Source organism: Apostichopus japonicus, chromosome 21, assembly GCF_037975245.1.
Source record: "Apostichopus japonicus isolate 1M-3 chromosome 21, ASM3797524v1, whole genome shotgun sequence".
Taxonomy (NCBI): Eukaryota; Metazoa; Echinodermata; class Holothuroidea; order Aspidochirotida; family Stichopodidae; genus Apostichopus; species Apostichopus japonicus.
In genome coordinates, this window is record NC_092581.1 from 18,399,079 (window position 1) to 18,423,310 (window position 24,232).

The following is a 24,232-nucleotide window of genomic DNA, read 5'->3' on the forward strand; positions in this document are numbered from 1 at the left end:
TAGGTCTACATACACAACACAAGAGGCTATAAGAAAGATCTTTATCAACATAATAGCTCCTCGCTTGTATATCGAGACAAAGAGCATATTTAAAATCGAAACGAAACACATAAAGATTGACATAAATAATAATAATCCTTGCATAACACTGTGCAATTAAATTACTTATAACAAAAACAAGAGGAAAATGTTATCATTTCTATCAGTAAAACGATATCAAAATTATTGCATAATGCCTTGCAACGACGCACGCCGAAAACATAAAGCCTGCACCTTAGCGTTTTGCTGCATTTAATTTCTATCTTAGCTTTAATATGCTAAGAAAACATTTGTAAATACCTTTATTTTATGTTAAAGGCACCACTATTGCCCAATATTGGCAAATATGTTAGAAAGCCAGTTATAAGTTGATAATGGTCACCCATGCTCAAGAAGCATTTTTCTGCCAGGCTAAATTTATATCTACGCACACCAGTGAATAGCTTATTGTCCAATCTAGCATTCCAAAATGGATGAGAATACTTCTGAGAAGCAGAACGTGCCACTTTATACCGCTCTGTATTTATTTTGTTTTTTTAATGGGCGCCCTCACTTATCAAAGAATTTTTTTTCCCCCTGAAGGTACGACGTATGGAACGCCAACACGGACATTATTCAATAACTTTTTATGCAGCTTTTACTCCTTCTACAGTAGTACATTTTGTGTCACATAATGAAATAAACAATTACAAGTCATTATGTGAGGTCTTAATACACAGCAAAATGACCTAGGCTTGAATTTTTATTGGGGAGTCTATCAGCTGTCACAGAAAGGTCGCCATTTCGGACAAAAATCATATTGTCTTTATTTTGCAGTTTTTACTGCCACCGGCATCATTTCAAGAAAAATCGTAGTCATTATTCGGCAATATTGACAGTCACATATAATGACTCTAGAAAGAAAACACTAATTATGCTTCAATATTATTTTTAAATAAGGACTAACGTAAATCTGACTCATTATGCGGCAGTCTTTACAGCAGCAGAACGACTTTTATTAACGGCGTACTTGTTATTCGGCAACATTTACTGCAGCCGAATGACTAAAGTACTCGCCAAAAGGGACATTACTGTTCGCGCTACAATATTGATATTACTGGCCAAGCGAACGATACCTACATGACTGGACGCTGAAACTAAAATTTTCAGCTGCACACTGAAACTTAAAGTATCATATAGTCTCTGTACATATGCAGGTTTAGAGTCTAGCTGAGCAGCCAACTTTATCTGAGCCTGTCCGGCGGCGGCTCTGTGTCACAGAGCTCACAAGCGCCCTCACTTTGTAGGTGCCTACCACTGATCTGTACAGATAGTGTACAGATCAGTGGTGCCTGCATCATGACTATACTCCCTGCATGGTGTGTTGCCCGCCTAAATAATATCACCATGAACAACCGAAAACGGTTCTTCCTAATACTGCAAACCCTACAATATTACGTATTTGCAAAGTTCTTCCTAATACTGCAAGCACTCCACGCGCATTACAATACTGCGTATTTGCATGCAAGTTCAGTTCTAGTTACCTTTTTTTTTTGTCGTGCGCGCTCAATACGTCATGTCCGTGACGTCAGAGATGACTTTGTTTTTGTTGTATTCGATTTCGATGAAAGGGAATCCACGACTGCATCTGATAATTAGGAAGGTTTGTTTACTAACCGTCTCCTTATTCATCATAGTGTTACGGAAACATGCAGTTTTTATTTATTGTGATTTGTATATTTGCTGTGCAATGCTGTATCATCTGATTACATTAATCTTGAAATTGACGGATTTCAGTTACTGAGCCTTGCGTCTGTTGTTGTTTTTATCACATTAATCTACAATATTTTAAAGTCGGATACTTCCATAGTGACGTTTCAAAAAGCTATAAAATTCATCTGTCAACCATCTGTTTAAATTTCAGTGTGGTTATTTTGTAGTTTCACGACTGTTTTATTAATCACCAGGGAAGTGATTAATCTATAGATGCATTCGTTTCCTTTTGTTAGCTGTCTATAGAGATTCTTCCTACTCTACGTCAATCTGACCAACGCTTTGCATAACTGCGCCAGACTGACCATCAGTTTGGTACTTCGTCCTTGAGAAGGTCAGTGTGTACTTCCGGTATTGTGACTCGCTGAACCAGTAATTGATACCTTGCGGAAGTGACAGTGAACCTTGTTTGAAGGAGTTACGTAACGTTCCCAGACTACCAACACAATCCAATATGTTACGAGGATTCGGCCCCCAAACATCCCGTAAAGAATTCTAACAATATTTCATTAGGATAAGACATCATTTTCGACTTCAAATTTTAGCGTTTGCTTTCAAAAAGACTTTCCTGGTGGTTTCGACTTTCCAAATATTTCACAGACATTGACTAATTGGTTCCCGTATCAATATGGAGACAATTAAATGTTTCAATGAGACAGAATGCTTTTCGAGGGTGGCAGAAAACTGTTCAATAAACGCATCAGTCATCAGTGACAATTATCTGATTTTCTAGAAATGTTGAGACTAATATATACTGATGACCTATTAGACTCGCAGAGAACTGGCCGCTGTTTTTAAAGTATCGCTCACTCCCTCTATAAATTACATTCCAACGGCAACATAGGAGTGTGAACAGCCAGTGAGGAGCTCGGGATTATGGCAAGCCGTTTTAACATTTACCTCTCTATTCTACTTAAGTAGAATTAATTCCACTTAAGTAGAATACAATTAAGCTTAAGTGAAATGAATTGCACTTAAGTAGAATTGCATTTTACTTAAGCTTAATTGTATTCCACTTAAGTGGAATTCATATTAGCTTAAGTTCAAACGGTTTTTGTCTACATCGTATTTTACTTAAGTAAAATACAATTCTACTTAAGTAAAATACAATTCTGCTTAAGTAAAATTCAATTCTACTTAAGTAAAATGCAATTCTGCTTAAGTAAAATTCAATTCTACTTAAGTAAAATGCTATTCTACTTAAGCAAAATGGCTTTTCAATTTCACTTAAGCTAAATTGCATTTTACTTAAGTGAAATAGAATTACGCTTAAGTGAAATGTGATTGGTCAATCTATTTCACTTAAGTAAAATGCAATTTAACTTAAGTAAAATGTGATTGGTCAATCAGTGTATGCTACTCATTGCGTCACTGTACTTGCCGCAAAGTCCGACTCTGTATACTATTATAGGTACCTCACCACGTGTTCATCCGCTCAATAGGTTTACCATTGTCAGAAAAGAGGTAAAAGTACCTAACGTAAAGCTTCCTTAAGCATGTTATCATTTACTGTCATCGTTTTTTCTGCCTTTATATGAAAGAGCATAATTTTAAGTACAGATGGTGTGAAAATAGGGAGGATCGAAGGTGATATAAACCATTTTAAAAATCTTTGGTTAAATGTTGATATTACCCCGAACGAGCATATGGAAGGGTTCAGTGTGATAAACTTGCTCCTCTTCTAGCTCATAATCTAAACGGTCATGATATGGAAGTTTGCAAGTGCCATGATAGGCCACTAGAACACAGCTATCGTGTGGTGGGTAGGATATACCAGATGAAAACTTCTATCTATGCTTTGGCAGGTCTTGAAAGTGATGAGTTTAGTGTGTAAGTCAATGGAACAATTAATTGTGATGCGAGACCTATAGAGTTACGTTCAAGACGTACTAGTTACGTAACCATTTGCGGCCATTCCCCCATTCTGTGATACTTATCCAGCTTTCGTTGTGTATATACGAACATAACACCATACTTAGCAAATGAAGCAAAGCTTTGTTTATCACTGAGTCTGAACGTTAGACATTTGGTAAATGCAGCCAGCCAATAAATCGTTGCAAACTGTTGCTGATGCAGTTGGAAAAGCACTTTTGAGGGCAAGGGAACGACTACAACACGACATACCCAATCAGTGGTACTAGTATACTAGAAGTATCACAAGGCATGGTACCATGCATGTAAACATTGCCCCCAGACCAACCACTTCTCCGCACGAGGTAAATGTTATAACGGCTTGCCATATCCTTCAATTCCACTTAAGCTAAATTGTATTTTACTTAAGTAGAATTGTATTTTACTTAAGTAAAATGCAATTGTATTCTACTTAAGTAAAATACAATTCTACTTAAGTAGAATACAATTTAGCTTAAGTTAAATTGAATTTCACTTAAGCTTAATTGTATTCTACTTAAGTAAAATACAATTTTACTTAAGTAAAATGCATTTAGCTTAAGTGAAAAAGAATGACACTTTTACTTAAGCTAAATTAAATTTTACTTAAGTAGAATTGTATTTTACTTAAGTAGAATATAATTAAGCTTAAGTGAAATTGAATTTAACTTAAGCTTAAAAGAAAGTGGTAATTTTACTTAAGTGGAATACAATTAAACTTAAGTAAAATGCAATTCTACTTAAGTGCAATTCATTTTACTTAAGCTTAATTGTATTCTACTTAAGTGCAATTCATTTCACTTAAGCTTAATTGTATTCTACTTAAGTGCAATTAATTCTACTTAAGTAGAATAGAGAGGTAAATGTTAAAACGGCTTGCCATACGGGATATCGCAGAACATTACTGTAAGTTTGGGCTAGGGACATGGTACAATTCGCCTATAGAAAGACTTGCTGAGCTCAAATGACCTTTAAGCTTCGACATTATCAAAACAGCCGCACTTAAAATACCACAAAACTGCTAAAACAAAGACAACGTAACCAGCTACTGACAAAACCATCCATAGATAGGCCTAGTTGATAGCTCCGGTGTGTGTAATAGAAGACTCTATTTCCTTATGTGCTATCGTGAGAACTATATTTCTTTGAAGTGGGATCTTGTAGTGATATATGTGCGTATAAGCTCAAACAATATACCCTTCCGACATAGCTGACAAAATCACACTCTTCCAACTAGTGTTAATGAATGCAGTGGAACAGGTGCGGTGGAATAGATGGTGCGGGGAGGGGGGGGGGAGTTAGGGGGGCCCTCAGTTTTGTGGAAAAACTAAAAAGTCTCCCTTTTCATAAATTAGAGGTGCATCTTTTTATTCATCAAAAGTACCGGTTTCCATGTTTGCAATGAAAGAATGTCCTTTTGTTACAAGTCTTGAAATGAAAAAGTGCTATATTGCTAAGATCCATTCACATACTGGAACTTGTGGTACAGAAATCCATTTTGTCGAGAAGTGCTCAGTTGACTTTGTGGGTTTTCCTCCTCAAATCAAAGTCAGATAACAAGCACACTACTCATCGATGTCTGTACACCCGCCTCCCCCACACACGGCCCCAGCCTATTGAAATATCTTACACCAACTCTGCGGCGAACAGACACGTCTTATTCTGAATACTAAACCCTTGAAAAACTGGAAAAGCAATTTCTTAACAAGCAGAGAAATTTAACAACCTTCAACTGAAGCGGCTTATAACTCCTCGCAAGAATTCCCCGCGCAGATTCCCAACTGAACCATTCCATAAACGGAATAACATATAACGTGACCGACTAATCAGTCTCTCCATTGAAATATATATATATATATTCACATGCTGACGCATTGCGTCGAAAAAGTGTAACACCGCCTTTACAAAGACAGAACGAAGTGACAGACAATTGGTAAACAAATGAAAGACCTGGGCTGTTTACGTGCCAACCAATAATGCTATATCATGCTATTGTGGTACGTTGTATAGTATTTGTTTATTGGAGCATTTGTACAGGTACCGTACTTCAGGAATTTCGAATAGAAGTTTACAATAGGTCGAAATATGAACATATTGTATCCCTTAAGTATTATTCACCGAACGAACAAAACACGATTTAATATGGGGAAAATATGAAAAGAAAGGACGCTTGCAGTGACGCGCATATCGTTGTCTTTAAAGGGTAGTGTACACTGTACAAAAAAAGTAAAATCATGACTATTGCAAAACCTATATATGAAGTACAAATGACCAAAATTCGTGACAGGGCATAAAATTCCCCTGAAATCATAAGAATGGTGGGAAAAGACGGGATAATTATCGGAATAGATCATCAAATTTATAGGCTATACGTCATGTGTCGCGAATAACCATCGATGCGCAGAATATCTGGGTAGAGGATTAGGAGGGTTCAAGTTGGACGGAGTCGGTTCTACACTGGCCTTTTCGAGAACCAACACAGCAACAGTTGTTCATCTTGCTGCCTATATATCGAATGTGCAGGAAGTATGTTGTACTCATTTTACTCATAAAGGATCCTATCACCGATGGTATATCAAAGTCATGATATAATATTGAAAATGTATATAATTGTAAACATGGATTTGCTTTAGCGAATTTTCCTCTCCTGTAAGAGAAAATACCCACCCAACCCGACCCCATCTGACCGCCTTATACGGCTGCGTATATGTAGCATGCATGCAGGCATATACCGATAAATTGAACTGTTGTGTAATGTATAACTATAAAGGTTTTTTTTCAGATTTAGTTCTTATGGTCTAAAAACTCGATATAACATCTTGTCCAGAGCTGTTCTCTGCCACAGACGACCCGGATCATATACTTGCGCAACATGTTAAGTGCTTCAACATGTTATGGGCAAAAGTGAAAAGCGTCCTCGTAAAGGAATCGAATGTATAGCGAATGTACACGAACATGTGCTGATGGGACTTACACTCCTACAAGTTTGAATCCCTTATGCAACACCCACCCACTCCCCACTTCCCCACTCCCCCTCTCTCTGGGGCGATGATCATAAAATGTATGGATCAATGAAAATAATGACAGAAGCGCGGTAATATAAAGCAGAGTTTTGGGATCAACGATCCATGACCTATACCATTGGGACAGAACCACGACGCACACCTTGGTCCGGCCCCGCCGCTCAGAATTAATGCAAGGGATGTATTGAACATGTAATTTGAGACTAAAGATATCTTTATCGATATCCGTCGGCAAGCTGCAGAAACTGTCAATATATTTTTCGAACGTCTGGAAAACTGCCGCGACGCACGTTTGGTGCGCGTTTACGGACCGTCGACGTTGCGGGTATTCAACCCCGTGTGCAAAATAACTTTGCACGCAATCATTGTTCCTGGCAACAATACATGACGAAAGCTGTATATCATACGGTTTGTTCAAGGCGACGAAATAGTTGAGAAGTTTCAGATCAATGCAAATAAGTCATTATATATATACCTATACCTATAAACTCAAGTAAATCAATGTAAACATTTTAAATATCGTACCACTCCTATACTAATTTATACACACATGAGTAACTTTTTCTTTCCTTTTTCATTATTGAACTCTTATGAAGTTCTTTCAGATCGGTTTTATTTTTCCCCCTTTTCTTTCCCCATTCCCAAATTTGTTTTCTCTCCATTTTTTGTTTGTAACAGCAGCCTATTTATAGTAAACAGGATCCGCTTATTTCTTTATTCAATCGTACAGCTTACCGGTAATATTTACACAGTGCTGTATTATGAGGCATAACAATTAAGCTAAAGTCATGGTTGATTGAAAAACACACCAACACCGGTTGCTATGTATAAATAATTATGACGTCATTATGCGAGCGTTGAACAAAAGTGCAGGTAAGGTCGTACTCTACTCTGTGATGTTCGTTTTTTTGCCCAGATGACATTACAGACCCCGTTGATTGTGATCCAACTCCCTGGTGTATGGTAGTTAATGGTTTAACCGTATTATAATCTTCACAAAAACTAGTGAATAACCATAAATTCCGTCAGAGTTGGAAGTAGTATAGCTTAATATTAATAATATGTAAATCGAATGTTAAGACATATAAATGTGAAATATGTATATGTATAGGCTTTAACCATCAATCCAGTAGGCATCAGTTCAAGCGCCCTCATTTGATTGACATGAAAATGATCTTTTGTCTCTGAATGGATATTCCGTTATCCAGAATCGATTTCATCATAAGATCTGTTTTATTGTTGTAAATTGCGTTTATCAAGCACTTGGCTAAAACGGATCCCTCACCAGGAATCAGAGGCGCAACCTCGTACATTTTCATTTTCGGCGTCGGTGAGGTCGGGGGGGGGGGCATGTTTATGCGGTACAACTATATAAACAATTGACAATTCTTCATTCGGTTTCCAAATTTGCAAAAGATAACATGGTTCTGCATCTAAGCACCCTCAAATATACCAAAGTTTTTCAAATTTAGGGAAGAGAACATATGTCCTCTCCTTAACACCCCTCTCCTGGACGACTTGGCATCTTACTCCCCCCCCCCCCCCGAGTACAAAAGGTGGTTGCGCCCTGCCATGCATGATTTCATGTCTTATGTTGAAGAAATGTAATGAATGTATCGAACAAACGCAGAGCCTGCATGAATGTAATTATAATGGAAAGAAACTTAAAAATGTCATCATATTGCTCTTAAATGTACAGATCATTTGTTTGCAGAGAAAGATGAACATTCTCAAAAAAAGAAAAACAAAAAAGTTTGCGACAACGTTGTACAGTAGCAGTGAAGACAAACATTTCAACTGTGAAATCAAGCGAGGTCATGCTCGATGACATCACTATCTCCTACTGCGCATGACTCATTTCCTCAATCTGTCAAGTGCAGGCAAGATAGCGTACAACCGTACCTATAGTGGTCATGAACTATTAATAAAACAATTAAAACAAAAACAACAGCAACAACAAAAACGACTAATTATGAATCTTTGCTGTGAGCTAAATTCATAATTTTCTTACAAAATGTTTAATATAAAAGTGATAAATTTTTCATTTTGCTGCAAAATTGTTACATTAATTGATGGCAATTCATAAATAATAATTGTTGTCATTTTGCAGCAAAATGTTGAATTTCTCACTTATGAGATTTTGAGAATTATTAACACACCAACATTTTGTTGAAAATTGCTATAGTTACGAAAAAGATCTTAGCATTTTGACGGCTTAACAGCAAAATCACAACAAAAGGCGCTGGTGCATTCATGCATAATCATATCGTAAAACGCATTCTTAGTTGGTGGCTAACCCTATTTTGATCGAGTTATTATGTTGACTAAATATAGTCATATAGGTCAATTCAGGATGTCATTGGCCTAGCAATATCAAGGTGTGTTTGCCAATGCCAATGGCGTGTGTTTTTCTGTATGTAGTATATTCGGTATATGTCACGGAACGCGTATATGATGCTAGTCTCCCGAGTTCCCAGTTTCGAGAGCCTGTGTGCTTCCCTATAGTCCTTCCGCAAAAACAAGATAAACGATTTATTTATTTTATAATCCCACGGATAGTTTCATAAATGGTTTGTGCACACTGACAATATTAGAAACTTTTGTACTTAGCACCTCTCGCTCAAACTTTCCAAAATGTGAAAATGTACCGTTTTTACGAGATCTATACTAACCGCCAAAAGTGCTCTAAGTGAAGCTTATAATGGAAAAGTCCAATTAAAAAATACGTAATTTTTCATTTCAGATGTTAACGTTCATCGCATGTTTGTCTTTAATTGAGGTCAATATATTTAAAATATAGTATTGGTTGAAGTCTCATGTTTTTTTTTAACAAGAGAGTGCCAAGGATGACTTGAGTTTACCAGATTACTCCCCCCCCCCCAACCAAACTTTGGACGAGTCTAGCTGCTGTAGAACTTCTAACTTTGCCGTTTCATTTTTGTAATCACTACTTCCCTTCACAGGAAGAAGCGTACATAAACTTAGAGCGTAATAGGCAAGCTTCAAATGACCCAAACAATACTCGGTCTTGCTGCTTTCTACGTATTTCGTCGCGACAATCCTAAAGTGGATGACACGGAAGACTGCACCACTGAAAATCATTTTATCTAAAGAACTGAATTGTTGATTAGTCGTTTTAGTTGAAGCTACCCAGATATAGTGTGTAACTACAACGCCAACTTCTAACAGTGTTTTTTGTTGTCCAGAATTGCGTCCATAATAAAACATTGAATTTTATAACTTGAAACTTTTACCAAGATGAGTGACAGAATAATCAACGAAGGACTGAAGTGGTTCATTGTGGTAAGTACGATAGAAAACCATCTTACTCGAGATCTGACAGTATTTATGACCACGTCAATGTTTTTCTCAACTTAGGTAATGTATGACTAGTGCTGCGGTAAACCGGTAAACATTTGCGTGCGTGCGTTCAATATTGATGCTATTCAAGAACTTGCTGACGGTAATTATTGTGAAATTATTGTAAATGTGTAGGTTTCCAGCCTACATATGTAAGGCGTTAACCAGTGCCTGTATATTGGGCCCAATAAGCGTGTGTAAAATGTGAGCATACACATATAGCCCAGGCAAGATCGTGCGTTAGGCCAGTCTAACGCTGAGGCCTTCAATATTTACACAATCCAACAGCGACACATTTTTAAAGCTCAACTTAATTGTACTATGCCTGACGAGAGGGCTCAGGTAGACTGTAACCCTGAGCCTGGGATCAAATGAGGGCCTGGGAAAATTGGAGGGTGCCCAGGGAAGTAAGGCATAAAGAGTAGAAAGTATTTACTATTAATAAGGGTATTCTCATTTTCATAGTGTACTAAAATGTCATCAGAATAACCCTCCAAATTTAGAACCATGACATGATTTGATAACTGTTTTCAAAAGTACTCTAGCTGCTGGAGATTATGGTTCATCACAATTATTCAAAAACAGTGTGTTCCAAGGGTTCACTGATCAGACAATTATGTAGGCATAAAGACTAAGAGGAGCAAATGTTATGATGATGGCAGTTAAATGCTTTCTGAAGTTTGAACTGGACTGAGCATTGTTCAACTTTCTATTGCATATTTCTGGGCAAAACAGCTGACCTAATTAAGCTACTCACTTGGGTCTCAACACCCCTGGAGCTATAGGTGTATGAGCCATGGCCACTTTGATGTTGTGTCAGTGGCCACTATTCCAAGGGGTATTAAGAAGGGGTACATTTACATGAAATTATTGGCCAGATGGATGTACAATTAATCAAAGATTTTGATCAATTAAACCTGGAATATTATCTGACCTGAAATAATGTCTTTCTGTGGCAAAAGCTGGTTATATGTTTAATTAGTATTCATAAATATGTAACATAATCTAGCTGGCTAGCCCATCAAGTTGCTTACAGTGGTGCATGGCACTAAAAGTAGGGGGTGGGGGGCGGGGTCGAAGGGCAGCAATAGGGAGCAAGCAAACAGTTTGCATGGCGGGCAGACATTTTGGAAGTGCAAAGACGCACCTGTCAAAAGTCACCGTCAAATTTAGGGCTCTTGTGGATACAAATATTCCTTGTTCTCTCGATCTGTGTGAGTTTAAGTTTATAGGACATAGTGCATGAGAGAGAGAGACTGAGAGAGAAAATCAGTTTCAATGGATTTATTGCAATTAAAGCCCTGGTGCAGGGTTCAAGTGGTGGAAAAACCTTGAGAAGTTGTAGGAATCTGAGATATTTCTTTTTCCCTGTAGCTACTTTAAATCACATATAAACACATGTCAGCAAGAGGACTTTAATTTCTTTGGAAGGTATTCCAAGCATGCATGGTAGCAAGCATGCATGCATGCGTGGCATATATGTCGTACTTTTAGATAGTTCTCTTGTTGCTATTTTAATTCATGAAAGCAAACATTCCAGAGATCATGTAATTCAGTATTATTGTATGCAATGGCCGGCTGGGTAGCACAAATATATGTGTGGCAATTTGATGATTGTGTATTAGGGGTGGTTTCTTCAGGGCCACTCAATACATTCACTCACTCAGGGCCACTCAATACATAGCTTTTTTTTGTGGCTTTAAATAGAAAATAATGCGTGAGATTATTTATCCAAATCATAGTATACGTGCATGGCGGCCAAAACCTTTATCCAACACATGCTGCATTAAATGACACTTCGTGGTCGTTTCTGTGACCTGTGACCGTATAGCAAGTTGTACCTCATGATTATTATCATGATGTCTGTACATCTCTTGTGTATGAGTGTAAGTACGTACAATCATATATGATCCACATCGATATGGTTCACTGGGTTTCCATTTGGCCTGTTTCCTACAAGATTTCTAACCGCAGGCACTTAGCCAAGGGGGGGGGGACGGGGCAACCGCCTCCTCCCCCCCTTGAGCATATTTTTTGTATTTTTTTGATGATATCGTTTTTAATTTCAAAATAGATAATGCATAGATGCAACTTACAAGGCCTGGGAAGTGCCATTTCCAGCGATCTGGGAGGCATTAATTTCGGCTAAAATTTTCTTTTACACTTCGCGCCTACCCATGGTGGTGCTACGATTAGATAGTTTGCCTTTACCGTTCACCCCTTCCTTGGCAAATTCCTTGTGTCACAATTTGTATATCACAAAAAAACGTCACCGACTTTCCCGAAAGTTGTTTTTACTTTCTTCGAAATGAATTAGCTAGACGGACTGCATCCGTAATGAAATTTGGTTTGCCGATAAAAAAGGAAAATAGGGCTGTAGCAAACAGTAACTATATACATTTATACATATATATATACAAAATATCACAAAGCGCGCGAACCATTTTGGGGATGAAAGTTGCTATGCGCCTGCACTCAAGCAAATGTCCCCCCCCAATATTTGAAAAAAATCGCCACCCCTGCTTGTACATGCATGTGTCCATTTCATTTCCTGCTTTGGGAACTCATAGAATTTGGATCAATGGGACCTCAATTCTAATCCTATTGTTATAAACAATTAGTGAACAGGATTTGCCAACAGAATGCTAGAAAAGGGACAAATATATGGTACAAAAACTCTCTGTTTGGTGGATTAATTGTATTCAGTAGATCTGATGATGTTACTTCCTTGTTCCTGGTTCTGCCCCAAACCAGCGCATGCAACTATATTTGCAAGGTACCTCACAAGTCTCCACTTATGCGTGCACCTGGGTGAAGAGAGGCAATGTAGATTCAGTGCCTTGCCCAAGGATAACGTAATGATCTGGATAAGCTAGACTTGAACCTGCCATCTTGCAAGTCCATTGCCTTAACCACTTGAACCATAATTCTGTGATTACAGAATAACTCAGACAGTATTGTCCTGTTATATAGCCCAAATAAAACTGGTTAATAGTCACTTAACTTGGTATTCCTAGAAATGCATGTACTTTTTTTTATTACTTATACATGTACTCTGTGAGTGTTTTAATAAACCACAGCTATTTTATTTTTTATTTTTTTATTTATCCAGGCTCATTCTGACCTGTCGAGACCGTCATATGCCTGAAAATCAGGTTCCTTCTGATTACAGCTTTTGCAAGTAACTCCATTGTAATTTCACATCTGTACAGAGTAGCGTATAATGGATTCAGTGTAAATATGGTTAAGCACAATAAATACGATACCCAAGACTATTAACTGAAGGATGCATAAACCATGGTGGAGATACATATAGTTTCAAAGTCTTGGAACTACGAATGTTATTAAATATTATTATTATTACGTGATTCATTCCATCATAAATATCATTTATACTCTCCATATAATAATAAATACTTGAAGGTTTACAGTCTTGTTTCAAGTCAAGGACATCTCACATGACTTTACAACACTTAACCTCTGGTCATTGGTTATTTGTCATACCCCCATGCAGACACCAAAGTGTGCAAAATTCAAACAATCCCTTCTGGGACACCATACAGTACACCACAGATCTAGATTCCATTAAATGGTATATGACATGAGTAGCACACATATATGTGCATAGGCGTAGGAGCCCAATTTGATTTGGGGGGGGGGGGGCTGTAACTACTTGCCCGAAAAATATTACCAAAGTTTTTTGCGCGCTTCGCGCCCGTTCAACACGTTAATGTGCATATCATATATGCATGCGTCGGTTGTTACATCGCACAGCAATAACATACAATCATTTGCCATCTTATTACCCTTCCATATTGGTTAGAATTATTGGGAAATTCATTACAATAATAATGATTATAATAATATCAGTTTAACCATTGAAAAACACATAGCAAGTTATTTTTCTTTCAGTAGGTGCCCGAAAAATTCTCAGCATATTGCCCGAATTTTCACAAACATTTTTGGTTGGGGGGCTGCAGCCCCCCAACCCCCGCCTCCTACGCCTATGTAATATGTGGTGATTTGATGATTGTGTATTAAGGGGGGTTTCTTCAGGGCCACTCAATATACCTATATCCTTTCCATCAGAATCACATCCACATGTTTCTTTAATTTGAATATTGCTTTGACTTGATGAGTATAACAAGTGAATAGTTAGCAATAAAGAAGAATCGGTTTGAAATTTAAGTACCGGTTCATACTGTTAACAACCTGGATGAAAGTCAATACCTAAAGCCAGTGGCGGAGCTTCCATACAGTCAGGGGGGGCGGATGCCCCCTGACGGATTAAAATGGACTGCTGGCGCCCTTTTCAGCTTTTTACTACTTTTTACTTATTCGCGATTATTGACTTTTTATTGCGCTCTCATCAACCTATTGACATTTGTCACATTCTGTTGGGGTAATTTTCTGACAAAGTGGCGATGACACCTATTTATTCTATGTTTATCTGCAAATTAGCAAGGCCCGGAAAGGGTCATTTCCTGCGATCTAGGGAGTATCTTTACTCAAAATTTTCTGTACGCTCCGCGCCAACCTATAGTGGCGCTCCGCTTAGATAGTGTCGAAAGCGCCCCTACAGACCATTCTTGCCCCCCCCTGACCAGTACCCCTGGCTCCGCCACTTCCTAAAGCCCTGTGTTAAAAACTTCACCTTCTCCCATTTATGGTAACTTAGTAGAGCTTCATCCCGTGTACCCCAATTACAAACTGTTCCAGTTTCCATTTCCTATCTGTAAATCATGTTGTGGCATTGGAAAAAAAAATCACAATTAAACTATTTTGATGCAAATATCATCATTGATAAGTTATGATTATTCTCCTACTGTATATCTTATACCAACCCAGACCACGCCCACGCCCCTCCCCTTCCCCTCTCCTCTCCTCTCCCTCCACCCCAACTGTATGGTCCTATCATACATGCAAGCCTGTCTTGTTATCTGTTTGGTTATTATATGGCTGGATATCTACCAACAGTACATATGAAGCTTTTAGCTCATGCATGGTTCTTCGTACCATAATGTCTCCACCACATCCCGTAGGCCTCTGTGTACTATTAATGCCTTGACGTGTATTTTCTTTTACAACAGACCTGCTCCATACCTCTACCCTGCAATCTCCCATAGGAATGGTTCTTTACTTTCAAACCAATTCGTGACCAATTTCCTGCTTTGGGATCTCATAGAATTTGGATCAATGGAACCTCAATTCTAAACCTATTGTTATAAACAATTAGTGAACAGGATTTGCCAACAGAATGCTAGAAATTGGACAAATATATGGTACAAAAAATCTCTGTTTGGTGGATTAATTGTATTCAGTAGATCTGTTGATGTTAACTTCCTTGTTCCTGGTTTCTGGAACTTAATGAACCCTCAAAGTGACATCAGAATTTTAAGAACACAACCTGGGCTAACCCTTGGTACCTGGCCTTTGGTGTGATTTATCACAAAATGTCATTTGTAGGTGAGATGAATTCTGTTGAAATCAAGTGAGAACTTCTTGGAAGCTGATACTTCTAATGTCAAGTGTTCTTTACTGGTGTATGGAAATAGGAACATACAGTATGTATAAATGTGGTGAAAGATAACAAATATGAGAGAACTCAAGAATTATAGTAAACAGGTATTTTATTGAACTGTATTGTACAAGAGCCAGTGAAAAACTGATATAGAAAATAACTTATTGTAAGAACAAAGAAACATGAGCATGGTCGACTTGAAATGATGAATCATAGGAACTGTAGAAAACGGAACAGACGTAAACTTGAACAAAGGCTTTTATGTCATTCTGTTCAATAACTACAGTAAGGTTACACGATATGGCCACTTTAACATATTGGATCGGACCAGCTCTAAGTGTTCTGCATTGCAATGATGTTGATCCCCTGCCCATTTACATTAGAACCGGGCCTGCGATCATAATCATCCAACAGGAAGTTACAGTTCCTGTACGTGCAGAAAACGTGCAAGCCATAAGGCGTGGGATATGTATACAGCACTATAAAGCGCCGCCTACTACTTGTATATGTCTCAAATTACATACATGTGTAACAAACAACCGCAGAAGTTAAAGGTCCTGGTTCAGGCCCAAGCTTAGTTTGCAAGGATACATTTCAATGTTAACTCTGAGAATTGAATCTGACCCTTTTTCAATCTTAATCGATCGAGGGGTTCAAATCGTGGGCTCTGACTACGTGTTCCCAGTACAAATTGAACACAGAGTGCGTGTGGGGGGGGGGGAAGGGGGGCCCAACCACGGTTATATGTATGCAGGCTCTGATGATTGGCAAAACCAAATTTCCCTTCAAAACAATTAGAAAGAGCAGTATAGTTAAGGTAAAAGTAGTTTTGACGATGATTGACAATTATTTTCAGGCAGTGTCCTGGTTGGTGATCTTTAACTCAGATAAAATCTCATTTGCTTCTCAGTGAAACAATGAAACATGGCATGGGTAATATGGATATGTATTTAATAGGCCCACATTGTAGATATCTGAGAATTAGGTCCAAACATTTTATTGGAAGTTTGATGTGTGTGACCCAATTCAGAAGCTTCAAAGGTTTCTCTTGTTGACAAAAATGCACCATAGATATACCTTAATTTTATATTCTCACTTTTGTGACAGTAATCGGGTAACACTTGATAAAATGTGAATACCAGTTTTTCGTACTAGTCCATTTATAAGGTTTTTCATCCACATAATTAATATGTATGTGTCATTGCACGAAATCAGAGAAAAGAAACATTTTTTTTAGATTTCTTACTGAAAGGAGGAAATATCATATGCAATGGTGACCATGGTGTGTGTGCTAGTTTGCATGGTGTATATATGTGATTCTTTATTGAAATAACCACAGACAACATATTTCAGTTCATATATTTGAACAATTAACTGCTGTGATTGTTGACTTCAATACAAGATGGATTAGATTCAAATATTTACATAAGTGTGCATTAAAAGGGTTATTCTGTTGGGAATTGAGACTGTAAACCTTATACTGAAGAGAAAAATAGTCCAAACTATATGTTACCATAGTTGAAAACCAGTGTCAATATCGTTTAGTTCTCCCTCAAGTTTATTGGTATCCTTTCCTTTAATTAGTCCTGAAAAGTGGATCACAACAGGCTATTAAAGGTGATCATATTTTTTTCTCAGAAATTCTGGGGACTGAATGTTGGTGTTGACCCCTAATGTTGACATCAAAGGGATAGTATCTACACATTGTGTTGTAAGGGACTGGTGAGGTTTGACATGTGCTCAGTGTGCTGTACGTGTTGCTATGTTTCAAGAATGATGGTCAAATCCCCTCGTTTCTATCATAAAATCTCAACAAACAGGCATTTTAGTTTCCAATTGACATTATTCTGTACCTTTTTACAAACTTGAGAATTAAGTTTTAAATTAAATAATGGACATTTATAATGCCCCGGTATCCGTCCAAAAAGACGCTCATGGCGCAGTGACACAAACAGTGCAACAGCAAAACCCAAAAAACAGTAAACATATTACAAGACAAAAATGAAAGCAAAAAAAAGGCTAACACTGAAAAATGAATTAAACAGTTTTCATCAGATGTGTCTTGAGAGAGTGTTTAAATGAAGCAAGAAATGGACTGTGTTCTGGAAGGAGCTGTTCCACATAGAAGGGGCAGCAGCAGCAAAAACTCTTTTGCCCCATGATCGATTTGAGCGATTTTCACACAGAAGTAATTTATTGTGTGATCTCATGAAACTGCAATATGCGTGATATGGTTGCAGAAGTTCTGACAAGTGGACTCGCGAAGTTCTAACAAATAACGATATGTGAAAATGAATATTTTAAACAAGGGCGTAGGAACCAGGGGGGGGCTGGGGGGGCGCCAGCCCCCTTAGTGAAAAATATGGGGGGCGGAAGTATCATTCAGCCACTTCGCAAGTCAGAAAACCCCTTTTTCATTTCCAAATGAGAAAAAAATCTCATTTGGAGCACCAAATTGCATCTAAGGCCAGGTGAAAATGCAAAATTATTTACAAAAGGGAGTGGGTGTTGAAGTGTGCTATATTGCACAAAATTGCATCTGAGGCCACCCCCCGGGACTGACTTTTGGAAGGTTTGTTTTGGCCATCTATGGCAGTGTAATATACAGCTGAATAGTGAGAATGCCATGTGAACTAGTGCACAAGCAGTGGCAGAGCGTCCATACAGTCAGACGGACTCAAATGGACTGTTGGCGCCCTTTTCAGCTTTTTACCACTTTTTACTTTATTTACTTTTTATTGCGCTCTTATCTACCTATTGACATTTGTTACATTTTGTTGGCGATGACACCTATTTATTCTTCGTTTATCTGCAAATTAGCAAGGCCATGAAAGGGTCATTTCCGGCAATCTATGGAGTATCTTTACTCAAAAAATTTCTGTACGCCCGCGCCAACCTGTGGTGGCGCTCCGCTTAGATAGTGTCGAAAGCGCCCCTACAGACCTTTCTCGCCCCCCTTGACCAATACCCATAGCTGCGCCACTTTGCACAAGGAATATCAGGAAATATTTGACCCTGCATTGCATCACCGTAAAATGTTCTCCAAAATGGGCAAGTTGCCACACAAATTCAAAGATGTATTGCAGTTTGTTCACCGCTGGTTTCATAGTATTTCTTATAATTAAGAGACGAGAAGTTCAGATCCTTTCATTTTATACCTCTCTACTGCATTGTCTCATTATCCAACAACAGATATGAAAATGTCCTCGGATCACCATGGATACGATGAAGAGGACATACATACATTCTTCTGATGAAATTATTCGGTGACTGTTTAATTCTAACTTGCATTTAATCATTTATTATTTCAGCTTATCTGGTTGGGATGGAATATCTACCAGGTTGTCAAGACGATAATTACCTATGAGACAGCGCCAAGATATCACTACATCAGGCAACTGACAGGGGTAAGATACAGTAGATAATATACTAAACAAACATCTTTTTATTGATTTGTTGTATTGTAAGGTGACCATATTTTCCTGACTGGGATCAGGGACATTCATTTTGTGACTGATATGGGGGAGGGGTCTAAGGTGAGGGTGTGTACCCCTCCACTTTGGAAAATCTTCAAGTGCCTAAGGTGCTTACATGTAAATTGGTGATACTTAGAAGCACTTTTTAAATTAATTTTATTTTCAAAAATGTAGCTTTTTCTTCGATGAAATTCACTTACTTTACGTGGTTTGTCGAGAGATTGTGAGTTGCTCATGCTCACACTATAAGTGTCGTCGTGTCTCGTGTAGTGCATGCCAATTATACGGTCGAAAGAGTGCTAGGCTAGATCGATCTAGCATAGTTTAACAGTGTTTCCACTTTACACTGGCCCACCTGAAATACTAAGTTCCGTTCTGCGACTGCACACTTGACTAAATTTTGTTTTTACAATTATTTTACTAATAATGTGGGATATTTTCGAAATTCCTGAACATTTTGACGAATCGGGGACATTTTCGGGGACATTTGTTCATCGGGGACATCACACTGTAATCGGGGACTGTCCCTGACAATCGGGGACGTCTGGTCACCTTATTGTATTGGGCACTAAGTGTGGGCACTAAGGTTCTTGATGAAAAACTTGTACAAGTTTGACATGCTAAATGATGTCTCAGTATTTTTGAACATTAATGTGTTAATATTTTACAAGCTAACATTCTGCAAGCCCAGTGCAGCAAAGATTTCATAAGAAGAAACAACTTTTTGGGCGTGCACGAAGATGACTTGATCTAGCTCTTCATCAATTCTTTGAAAATTAATTGTTTATCTATTGTGTATTTATTACTCTACAGCCAGGAGTGTCAGTTGCGAAGGCTGGGGGCGCTGTTCTTAACCTTAATTCCATGCTGATATTACTCCCTATATGTCGTAATCTCATCTCATTCTTCAGGGGATCTTGCAATACAAATCAGGTACGTTAGGAAATCTCAGCTGTAACCTATGTTTAACGTCATTATAGCTGGTATACAATTATTTTACTGTACATGCGTCCAGTGAGACTCGTATGCATTACTTACCGAACGTACACAATATCCATGAAGTTTATGCAGACATATAAACAACTTGCAATACCACATTATGCAGGTATAGGCTGTACAGCTGTATATAAGGAAACCAGCTGTAACCTTTTACTTAACCAACAGAGTTATACTCTCAGATCCTCCTTCCGGCACTGTAACTCTGTGCTCCAATTACTACGATTATGAACACTGGTACTCATATATGTTGCCATAGTAACCACATATATTATACTCATGTATATTCATCAGTGACATCATACACGTATAATATATGTCCAATAAGTACCAACTGACAAGTCATATCTCATTATTTGGCAGAAAATATATAGAGTTGGTAAAATATTAGCATGTATAAAGTAATAAAACATGAAAGGTATGCTGTATTGGCCCCAAATATGCTAGAAATTCAAATATGGTCACCTTTGGTCAAAATTCTTAAACTATTTTTTTTACAACCTTCGAGGAAATATTCCTCACTGGGACATTCAGTCATGTTGTGTGTTACTTAAAAATGTCTGAGAACAATTTGGAGAATAAAGACCTCCAGGAAAGTACTTTTTTAGAACTTCTAGCAATTATATAGCGTGCTATTATTTGGGGCCTATACAGACTACCTTAAATTGTGATGCATATTCAATATAATACATTTTTTGTAGGATTTTCATTCTTGTTCTGCATTACAGCAATTAACACACATTGAAGTAAAGTTAATAGTTTCTCATTACAAACAGTGTAAGTAACCAGTCTGCGGGGAGGAATTTAAAGCTAAATAAACTTTAATAACAACTAATCACCATGACTGGCCACATTTTTGTCATACCATTTTTTTAAAAACTTGCTGTTGTGCTTTAACATTATAAAATTTAAGAAGACTTTGGTTTTTGGAATCCCAAGTCACAAGGGTACAATCTAGAAAATTTTGAGAAAGGGCAAGATATACTGATCTACACTTTAGTATGTATTTCATTTGCATAGCATTGCCTGGCACGTCTATTATGATATAGTTATAATAGATCTAATTAGCCAGCTGCAACGAAGATCCACACAACCATGCCTTTTTAGCAGTACATGACTGCATGCTGCATAAAACTGGTGTATCAATGCATAGTCAATCCTTCTTGTGAGAAGCATTCCATTTATGATTTAATTGTTTTAATTACAAACTTATATAATTATAAAATGAAATGGAAAATGCCACTAGTTCTACCATTTTTTTAATTTAACTTTCTGTATGGATGATCAGATTCTAGCCTAAATCATCCTCTCCTCCTACATTTCAAAACATCAGTACATTTCCCCCCCCCCCTCCCCATTTTTGCCACATTCTGTCAGAAAACAATTGGACAGAAATTGATATCAAATGTGTAAGTGGCAAAGAGCAAATAAAATTGAACCAGTGATCTAGCCAGGTTTACAAGCCTTGTACTCTATCCAGCGTTATTGTTGTTGGTGATTCTGGCCTATACAGCCATTTATTTCCTGAAGAATGGGGGAGGGGGTAAGGGAGGCTTAGGCAGAGAGGGAGGGCAGTCCGAATCCACGGTATCTTTCATAGGGTGCAACTGGGGAGTCATGCCCCAGTTTCAATCGGTGCGAGCCAGAAATTGCTTTGCGCTTTTACATCGTCATTCGGCGTTCTGTCGTTCTTTACTTAGACGAGCTTTAAGTTATAAATTGATCTACATCTAGGGTCCGATTTAAAAACCAAATTGCTAATTAGATACATCTCCCCAACTTTTGATGGTTTTTGTTTTACTGTTTAACCTGGATCGCCATCTTTCCGCCTTTCTCATAAATAATCTGAGCAAAGCAGTGAAATGATATTCAACATAATCGTGACGAATCTTTACGGTAATCTCTTCCCTTCTGCAGTTCTGTCGTCGCAGCGTCAGGCGACAGCTGGATAAGAACATAACGTTCCACAAGTGTGTTGCGTACATGATCGCGACATGGACAGTGATTCACGTGGTAGCCCACATGTTCAACTTCAGAAACCTCTATTACAACAGAACCGATTGTGAAAATGATTACTATGGAGACCGTACAGACCTATCGTGTAAGCTAAGCAACATAGCCAACCTGAGCGAGGATACTAACAACTGGATCAACCCTATTCTCAGAGAGAATACGGTGAGTACACAGAACTACAGAACTTGTCGTTGTGTCATTTGACAGACATGTATGAACAAGTATTAACTTCCAGTGGATATTTGATGCTGGCAATTCCATAAAACAGATGCCCATAAAAAAAATTCGTAGTCAAAGTACGACAATTCTTAAAAAACAGTCCACAATGGTGATATTTGCTTTTGGGACCATATAACCTCTATGCATGGTAAATGGAAAGGAAAAATTAAAACTCAAAGTTGATTAAAGTAACTTGATATAATTTGATATAATCTTTAGCATACAATATTTTGGCCTCCAAATGCATGCTGGGTAAGGAAGTGAATTCTTCCATAAATATGGTAGTTTGTTCATTGAGGATATCTTGAAAATTGTCCAAAAACAAAGAGAGATGGTAAAAAAATGGTATTACTGTGCTGGCCATACAGTAGCCTTTCAAGTTAAACTCCAAGCTGAACATATCATTAGAGTATCTAAACTAAGGTGACCATATTTGCCTGACTGGAATCAGGGACATTTATTGCGTGACTGATATGGGGGAGGGGTCTAAGGGGGAAATTTTCAAGTGCCTAAGGTGCTTAGATGTAAAATGGTGATACTTTGAAGCACTTTTTTAAATCAATTTTATCTTCAAAAATGTAGCTTTTTCTTAGATGAAATTTACTTACTTTACGTAAGAGTGCTAGGCTAGATCGATTTAGCATATTCCACTTTACACTGGCCCACCTGAAATACTGCTTAGTTCCGTTCTGCGACTGCACACTTGACTAAATTTTGTTTTTATAATTATTTTACTAGTAATGTGGGATAATTTCGAAATTCCTGAACATTTTGACGAATCGGGGTCATTTTCGGGGACACTTGTTCATCGGGGACAGCACACTGTAATCGGGGACGTCTGGTCACCTTAATCTAAACTGATGCTAGGTTTCTACATGAAATGAAATATTCCATAAATCCAAAATGGTCAGCACACAAAACAATGAAAATTTCTTGAAGAATGGAGACAGCTATAATCTTCATTAACAGCTGGTGTACTAAAGAATGCATTTAATCTTTTAGTTTCTTCTATAAAAATTTAAAATATGCACTGACAAAAAAAACAAGAAAACAATGTGACTACTTTTCTATGCCATTTCATAAAGTTTTTGTCATATTCAGTTCTTGACTTTTTTTTTCACCAACAGAAGCTTCCGTTTGGGTTGGACCTTATTTTGCAGGGATTAACTCCAATTGCTGGATGGAGTGGTGCCATCCTCACTGTGGTGTTCATTGTGATGTTTTCATCGGCCACTGAGTTTATCAGGTATTTAATTTATTCACATGATCTCTTTGAATGTTGTCATTGATGCAAGGAAAATCAAGTACTTGTTATTAACCACATCTTTAATCCTAAAAGTTGCTGCTCATGAATATTTACTACTTGTTATTTAACTAGTCCTTGAACCTAACTGGCTGTTGCTAAGAAGTGTCAGTAGCATGTTAATAACTTTAAACCTGACAATTGCTGCTTAGGAACATTAGGTATATTTGTCATTATACTTGGTCCTTGAACCTATTACCATTGCTGCTCATGAACATTAGCTATTTGTTATTTAAACTAGTCCTTGAACCTAACTGGCTGTTGCTAAGCATGATCAGTAGCATGTTTATAATCACTAGTCTTTGCCACCTCACAATTGCTGCTCAGGAACATCAGTTATTGTTATTTATCAGATCTTTTGAACCTGAAAATTACTGCTCAGAAGCATGAGGTACTTGTTATTAATCATACTTTGAACATAATTGTCAATTCTGTTATTGAAGTGTTATTGATCTAGTCTTTGAATCTAACAATTGATGCTTATCAAAATTATGTAGTTGTTTCAATTAATCTAGGTTTTGAACCTAATAATTGTTGCCCAGGAACTTTCTGTACTCTCTCTTGATCTAGTCTTTGAACCTAACAATTGATGCCTATCAAAATTAGGTAGTTGTTTAAATTAATCTAGGTTTTGAACCTA

At 37.7% G+C, this 24,232-nt stretch overlaps 1 protein-coding gene across 3 annotated transcripts in view; it reads left to right on the forward strand.

Moving 5' to 3' along the window:
- LOC139963274 (NADPH oxidase 2-like) overlaps window positions 1-24,232 on the forward strand; it is a 59,004-nt gene that overhangs the window by 26,629 nt on the left and 8,143 nt on the right. For 2 of the 3 annotated variants that reach the window (XM_071963930.1, XM_071963929.1), the window contains exons 2-5: window positions 18,897-18,992; window positions 19,875-19,994; window positions 21,975-22,232; window positions 23,417-23,535. In XM_071963930.1, coding sequence (XP_071820031.1) covers window positions 18,897-18,992; window positions 19,875-19,994; window positions 21,975-22,232; window positions 23,417-23,535 — 593 coding nt within the window. Of the gene's footprint in view, window positions 1-9,654; window positions 10,008-18,896; window positions 18,993-19,874; window positions 19,995-21,974; window positions 22,233-23,416; window positions 23,536-24,232 lie in introns of those variants that run through there. The other variant, XM_071963931.1, reaches the window with a different exon arrangement.